Raw genomic sequence first — 7,646 nt, 5'->3', positions numbered from 1 at the left:
GGCCAACACCCCCCGAGTGTGGTCCTTTTACTCCGATTTGTTTTGTAGGGAGAAAGAGACGCGAAGAAGACGAAGGAATCTTGGGCGAATATTCTTGTGGGGAAAATTGCTCCCACAAGAAGCAATGAGAAAAGTGTCCATCCAGTAAAATCCAAATTCTAACGTTTTCCCCTCCTTACCCACAATTCCTCGGCAACCAAACTGCCAATAAGTAAAACACAGTTAAAAGCAGTATCATAGCAAGGACACGCGAGAAAAATAGTCTCATCTATAATGTACGAAAAGAAAAGGTAACTTATTTGTGATTCCGAGCTAACTAAATTTGTATTTTAATAGTATTAGTAAGTAATCAACTAATTTAATTAGTTAGTTCCTGGAAGCGGCTTCTTCACGTGACGTATGTAGATTTTTGAGCTTTCCCGGGCTGGAGAGGGGGTATAAATGTAATTGCGGTGGCTATTTTGGCTGTAAATCAGCAAACTCACCTTCCCCAAGAAACTGTCAGAAGAAACCCATGAAATTTTTCATCCACTTTCTCGGGAAATGGAAAATGTCTACGAAGCTTTTCTGATCTTCTGCCAAGTCGGTAAGTGTTATTTCATTACTTTATCTTTCGTTATCTTTCTAGCATTTCTGATTTACAGTTTTGATGATCAGCCTCTTCATCATTTTTTGTCCTTTTTCAGATCTGCCCAATTTTCTTCCACTTTCCTGAGAAACGCTACTTTCTCAAGAAAATGTCTCCAATACAGTGAATTTCGGTAACATGTCCATTAAATAACTAAATATTTTGTTCGATTCAAAGCGTTTCTTGTTCTAATTCTTCATCGGTTTTTAGAGGCACTGCAATTTTCCCGAGAAACTCTACTTTCTCGAGAAAATGTCGGGATTGCATGCATGCAAGTGGCTTCGGGATTGTAAAAACAGGTTAGCAAATAGTCATTAGCTATATTTTCTCTGCATGTTTTATAGAGTAGAGTCTGATATGGTTTCCATAATATTCAGAGACTTCAGGCATTCCAGAGTTCGGACTTGATGAGATACTAGAATTTGTTATTCCTGAACCCAGGCTCAGCTATCTCAACCGTCTTACTTCTACAAACTCCATATACTCTCGGAAATCCAGGTATCAGATCACCAGAGATCTGAGGCTTTGTTCAGAAAAATTATACGCACTCTACAAAATACATGAGAAGATTTTGGCCACCGGAGATGACAAAACCTGGAACACGGCGTACAAGCATCTCGTTAATGGCTTACCAGACATAATGAAGGTAGCGGACGTCGTGGTGGAGCACAAGAACGACATCTTCAACTTGTTGGAAATTTGGCTCTCATTAAGGATGCTTGTGGAACAGGGGGCGACCGATCGTTTTTACACAGTCGAAGAAGTTTGAGAAAAGCTGGAGCGACCAGTCGCAAGGTATCCAAAAGGTATCCGCGACCGGTCGCACGCAGTGCTATTTCGATTTTTCCACGCGTTTTTCAGGTTTTCTTCACATGTGCTTGTTCCCTACCTAATCCCTCGAGCTTCCAAGTGTTTTATGGGTTCTAGGAAGTTTGGCAATGTGCCTTAAATGCTGGAACACCATTAAATGTTGTTTGTTGACTTGTACCAAAGGGTTTTCTAGGTGGGAGACAAGGGACAAAAGGGTGCATACTTTATGGCTTGTTTTCTGGCTTGCCTAACCTTTGGTTTAGATGGATAGCTGAAAGCAAGAACGTGAAGGAGTAATTGCAGCCCTCTATTAAGTCCAATGGTCTGTCTACAAAAGAAAGTGAAGATGCAAGACAACAAGTGTGTGGTTAATCTCAAGGAGTGATCAAGTAGCTGGGAGCTATTGTGTCCAAAGGAGGTTTAACTCACTAAGAGAGGAAGAGAGAGAGGGAAGTCAGTTCAAGTTTGGAGCTGAGTTGAGTCTTGAAAGTCTAGACACCAAAGGAGGGAAACACCAAGGGTTGTGAGAGTGTTCACAAGTGCATCAAGTGTTGAGCAAGGGGTGAGAGAGAAAAGAGAGCTTGGGGAGAGAATAGAGTTCTAAGGGGGTTTCTTTGTAAACCAAAGTTGTAACTTATTCTTTCATTAGTGAATTTCTCAAGGGGATCACCAAGAGGATGTAGGCAATTGCTGAACCTCTATAAATACTTGTGTCACTTTGTGCTTGGTTGGTTGCTCAAGTGTGTGTGTGTGTGTGATTTATCCATTATTGTGTTTGTCATAAAATCCATCAACAACAAGATCATTAGGGGAGTGAGTGAAAGTGTTTGTCCATTTTCATCAACAAGTGGTATCAGAGCTGAGTTTGAGCAGCATGTTCTAGTGTGTTGAAGATGGCAAGTGACAAGGAAGCTCAAAGTGGAAGTAGCTCTAGGCAACCACAAGCTGTCACCATGAAGGTGGAGTTGAAGCCTTTCACAGGGTAGGAGAACTTCACACTATGGCAAAGGAGGATGAAGTCAGCCCTTACACAACAAAATCTCAGTGTTGTCTTGGGAGGCAAAGAGAAGAAGCCAGCAACCATGACAGACGCGGAGTGGGGTGTTCTAGACGAGTTGGCTAGAGGAGCCATCGAGAACTACATCGCAAATGAGGTGCTCATCAACGTGATGTAAGACACAGCGAAGCAAACATGGGAGAAACTCGAAGAGATGTTTGTAGGGAGGTCGTTGTCCAACAAGCTCTTCCTCAATGAAGAACTCCTAAATCTTCGGATGGAGGAGGAAGGTAATCTAATGGAGCATTTGAGCAGCTTTAATAGATGTGTTGCTGATTTGCAAAGAATGGAAGTGTTGTATAATACGGAGGATAAGACACTCATGTTTCTAACATCCTTGCCTCCGTCTTATAAGCATTTCCGAACAACGCTTATGTTCGGGAAGAGTACTTTGAAGTTTGAGGATGTGGTGCAAGATGTGATGACGCATCACCGAATGTCCCAACGTTCGGAGGAGAACTCTCAAGATGCGGGTCTATTCGCAGGGAATCGATCAAGCAAGCGTGAAGGCAAGAGAAACAACAGGAGGAATGCTAAGTCCAAGGACAATGAAGGATGCTTCGAGTGTGGGTCTAAGGATCATTGGAAGTGGAATTGTTCAGTATGGAAGGAGAAGATGAAGAAAGCTGGAAGTTCAGCCAACGTGTGTGATGAGGACACATGTGATGAACTCTTAATCATTACGGAGGAGAGTAATGGGGAAGTCATAGCAAGTTCTTCTTGCATGCAAGATTAAGTTAAGTAAGGAAGGTTCATCATCAAAGGTGCTTGAATTCATTAGCGCAGAAGGTGAAGTCAAGACAAAGAATGATGAGGAGGATGTTGTTAAAGAAAAGCTTCTTTCTCACATCACCTTCCTCACCTTCCTCACCTTCTCATATCACATCTTACTTTCGCTGCAATGTCAAGAACCCATACGATTCTCCATCTTATTGCAGACTCACAGAAGCATGCAGTCAACCCAGACTCCTTCTTCTATCACCACCACCAAAGGTTCTACTCTTCATACGTCCTCCGAGATCAGATATTGCATATGCTGTGAGTGTGGAAGAGTATTTCATGACTCACTTACCAAGTTGGGCATTCGTGACATATATGCACCAACTTGAGGAGGAGTGTTGACGTGAGTCTCCTAATTAATCAAGAAGATTTACTTCCTTGATTAATTAAGAGATTTACTTTCCTATTTTTTATATAAGTAATAAATCATTGTACAATTAGGAGATACTTTTCTAATTCTTTACTATATATAATTCCTTGTAAAACCCTCATATGTAAACTCCTATATATACCTCCTTATGGAGAAAAATAAAATACAACCCAAAGTATTCAAACCATATTCATATTTTAACATGGTATCAGAGCCAGGTTCTCTTGTGACCTGTGCTTGCGTTCTTCTTGCAATTTAAGTGCTCTCCTCCCCTCCTCTTCAAGGGGGGAAGGGGGAGTGAAAAAGATATATTTCTCATTCCCAAGAAGATGTTGCTTATTTCTTGACTCCGACGACCCCTTCTCTTCAAGGGGAGAAGGGGAGTGAAGAGAAGTTGTTTTGTCTCTAAACCTTTATCTCAAATTTCTTCAAATTTCTCATATTCAAATCCAAAACCCTAAATCAAATTCCTCATTTTTTTTTTCCCCAAATCCAAATCCCTCAAATCTAAAGTCCTCAAATCCTCTTATCCAAATCCCTAAACACATACCATCAAATCTTATACACATATCTCTTAAATCCAATTCCTACATCAAATTCATACATCAAATTTCTCACATCACCTTCCTCAGCTTCCTCACCTTCTCATATCATATCTTACTTCCGATGCGATGTCAAGAACCCATACGATTCTCCATCTTATTGCAAACTCACAGAAGCATGCAGTCAACCCAGACTCCTTCTTCTATCACCACCACCAAAAGTTCTACTCTTCATACGTCCTCCAAGATCAGATATTGCATATGCTGTGAGTGTGGAAGAGTATTTCATGATTCACTTACCAAGTTGGGCATTCGTGACATATATGCACAAACTTGAGGAGTGTTGACGTGAGTCTCCTAATTAATCAAGGAGATTTACTTCCTTGATTAATTAAAAGATTTACTTTCCTATTTTTTATATAAGTAATAAATCATTGTACAATTAGGAGATACTTTTCTAATTCTTTACTATATCGAATTCCTTGTAAAACCCTCATATGTAAACTCCTATATATACCTCCTTGTAAAGCCCACCAGCCGAACCCTATAATCTTTGGGGGGCAAGGAAACACTAGCAAATAATGCTAGATAGGTACCTCAGTGAGTTTCGAACCCCCAACATGGGTTCCCCAAACTAGTCCCCCAACCACTGGATCACAACTCACGGGTATATTAACTACTTTATTTAGGTCCACTAAAATGATATCTCTATCATATACACGAATATGAGACATCAAAGTAATATTTGATGTAAAGCTTTTTGACATATCTCTTCTAGCCTTCAAATTCATGTAAAATTTAACTACTTGATTTGAGCAACTTTAATCTTCAACTTTTGCCATTTTATATCCATCGATTGGAGATACTCTAAGAAGCTTCTATAATAATACTCAAATTTGGAAGTTTAACAGAGTAGCAAAGCACAAACCCAACACATTCGAACCAAAAAAAAAACACATTCCCCGACGCAGGAAGTACTAGAATATTACAGCATATTAGAAAGAAACCATCTACAGAGGGTCCATATTACAGAGGGACCAAACCAAACTGACGATTCCAACATCAATGGCCCCGGGCCTTACTTGCTACTGCCTCCAAAAAGGTAATCTAGGGATGATCCACCGCCAGGAGCTGCATGCACCTTTGTCGATGGCCGATCCTGTCAAGCACATTTTCAGAATTAAACCACGAATATCCAAAAATACAGGGTAACAAAAGTTTTCTATGTCAAGAAAATTGGTTCTTTCCTGTCACAACATTCTACAATATGCAAATCACAAATCTTAGCCAACAACCTCTTCACGAGGAAAACAGAAACCATGGATGAATATGTTTCTAGAAATGTCATAGGAGATAGAATTCTTAATAAGCAGAGGTACTATTCAGTACAGAAACATCTTCATTAAGGTAGCTAAGGTAGCCAAGAGGCCTGAATATCATCTAAAGGCAGATGTGGCACATACCCCCATCAATATTCTCTCATATTGTTTGTCTCAACTTCAAAATTTTAAAGCATAGATATTTGATTCAGATAAAATGATGACTATGAACAAGATCATACCGTGAGGAAGTTTCCACAGTTCTGGCCATCTGCTCGGAAATAGTTGTTTGAAGTGTTCCCGGGAACGCCTGCTGGAGTCTGCTTATTGACTTCTGCAGGTGTTGTTGGAGCAGTAGGCTTCTGAGAAGGTGGTTCAGTGCTTGGAACTGGCGCCTGGTTCTGAGGAGCATCAACCTTCTTTGGGGCGGGTTTTTTAATTTCTTCTCCACCTCCAAAAAGATATCCCAAAGAACTCTCTCCCCCTCCACTGCTGACTCCACGACCCATGTTTTTCGCGTAGAGTGAATGAATCCTGCACAAATGTTTCTAACCAATTTATAAATAAACAAAAAAAAATGAAACTAAAACAATTTCAACTAAAAGTCTTCAGCATTGAATGAATCACAAGAAGAAGCATGAAAATGCCATCACACATTAAACTGTTCTAATCTTGTAATCAAGTTCAGAGTTTGATACATTATGCGCTCTTAAGCCACAATCCATCTCTCCAGAATCAACACCACAACAGTATACAGTGGGGGAAAAAGACTACACCTTATATGTGCCTCAACTTATTTTAAATTAAAACAAAAAAAAATGGTTAAAAGGGAGTAAGAACTAAGAACCTAATATTAGCAAGAACAAATGCAACTCGGAATCTCATATCTAATTTCACTAATCTACAAACAGCACTTGAACATGAAATCCCCACGTCACAGCCAAATGTAACTTGAACTCAGAGTCCGCAATTTGACTTAAATTTGACTTGAAAACAGTAACAACATATGGGATTCAATATATTGCAATTAGATAGCTTAAGAAAACTCACACATCTGCAATCTGAAAAGTTCAAGCGAGGGACCAAGCAATGAGGCAAAAAACCCCCACACACTGTAAATTCATAGAAATAATATGTACTTGAAATTTCAAACCATGCAAACACCAACACACTAAATCATAATAAACCACAAAAAATTAATAACAGTAAGATTCGACAAGAAGAATAAGAAGAGGCGACTCCATAGTAAAAGCACAAGTGTAAACCCCAATGTTCAATATATGTAATTAAAACCAGGGTTACGATACAGATCCACAAAATCTAGAGTAAATTCTAAGCCCTGAATTCCGTTTCTCTAAGTTCAGATGACTTTGATAATTTGAATTCCTACATTTTCTCGAGAAACAAACAAGAGAGCGAGAGAGAGGCAGGCTCACCTGTGTTGTGCTTTGCGGACTTTGGATCGGATCTGAGTCGTGAGCACTAGGTAGTAACTCCAGCGGCAATACTTTGTATATATAGTGAAATTCAAACGGCATGTGGGGCCCATTGTTAGATATTTTCAAAAACAAATCTTTAAACAGAAAATGGGATTCCCAATTTGTTAGATATTTTATTTTCCGCTATTTGGATCTTTTACTATCTATAAATTCTTATATTGATTTCGTAATTATTAGTTGTCACATTTTATCTCAAATTGTAGTAAGAAAAAAATATATATTAGTGTAGTATCAAACAATTAAATTAGTTGATTACTTACTATTACAATACAAAATTTGTTAGCTTGGAATAAAAAATAAGTTGCCTTTTCTTTTCGTACATTAGATGAGACTATTTTTCTCGCGTGTACTTGCTATGATACTTAGTTTCATGACCTACAACTAAATTAATTTTAGATATTATAGTGATATAGAGTATTAAGAAGGTGTTCTTTTTCTCTATAGCACCAGAGAAGAAAGATTTGTACTCAGGATAACATTTTTTAGTTGCTACACTAGGAAGAAAGAAACCCTTGATGCCAAGCAAGGAGAAAGAGGAAGGCCACAGCCATTGTGGTAACTCCGCTCAACTACTTAAAAATATCTTTTAACATTAAAAGAAAATATCAATTAATTGAAATTTGAAAGTAATTAGATTTATG

At 38.8% G+C, this 7,646-nt stretch overlaps 1 protein-coding gene across 2 annotated transcripts; it reads right to left on the bottom strand.

Annotated features, from left to right (window-relative positions):
* Positions 1–5,043: 5,043 nt before the first annotated feature.
* Positions 5,044–7,088, bottom strand: LOC110753390 (protein SPIRAL1-like 3). Of its 2 annotated transcripts, none has more exons than XM_021954293.2 (3): positions 6,943–7,088; positions 5,749–6,040; positions 5,044–5,346 (listed from the first exon to the last, which is right to left on the bottom strand). In XM_021954293.2, the coding sequence occupies exons 1-3, from the start codon at positions 7,053–7,055 to the stop codon at positions 5,266–5,268; spliced, it is 486 nt and encodes a 161-aa protein (XP_021809985.1). In that variant the 5' UTR covers positions 7,056–7,088; the 3' UTR covers positions 5,044–5,265. The 2 variants fall into 2 exon arrangements, with proteins under 2 accessions (XP_021809985.1, XP_021809986.2); XM_021954294.2 differs by having other exon boundaries at positions 5,749–6,054; positions 6,943–7,044.
* Positions 7,089–7,646: the final 558 nt, after the last annotated feature.

Source organism: Prunus avium, chromosome 5 (assembly GCF_965620075.1).
Source record: "Prunus avium chromosome 5, drPruAviu1.hap1.1, whole genome shotgun sequence".
NCBI lineage: Eukaryota > Viridiplantae > Streptophyta > Magnoliopsida > Rosales > Rosaceae > Prunus > Prunus avium.
The sequence above is the reverse complement of the archived record's forward strand: the minus strand, read 5'-3'. Positions and strand labels throughout refer to the sequence as shown.

What these genes read in the sequence shown, in the direction of transcription:
- LOC110753390 (XM_021954294.2), bottom strand. Translation starts at nt 7,044, where the DNA reads ATGCCGTTTGAATTTCACTATATATACAAAGTATTGCCGCTGGAGTTA. An exon ending in GTCCGCAAAGCACAACACAG is followed by an intron (nt 6,055 to 6,942) that starts GTGAGCCTGCCT and finishes TAAATTGGTTAG; the next exon opens with AAACATTTGTGCAGGATTCA. An exon ending in ACTGTGGAAACTTCCTCACG is followed by an intron (nt 5,347 to 5,748) that starts GTATGATCTTGT and finishes TGTGCTTGACAG; the next exon opens with GATCGGCCATCGACAAAGGT.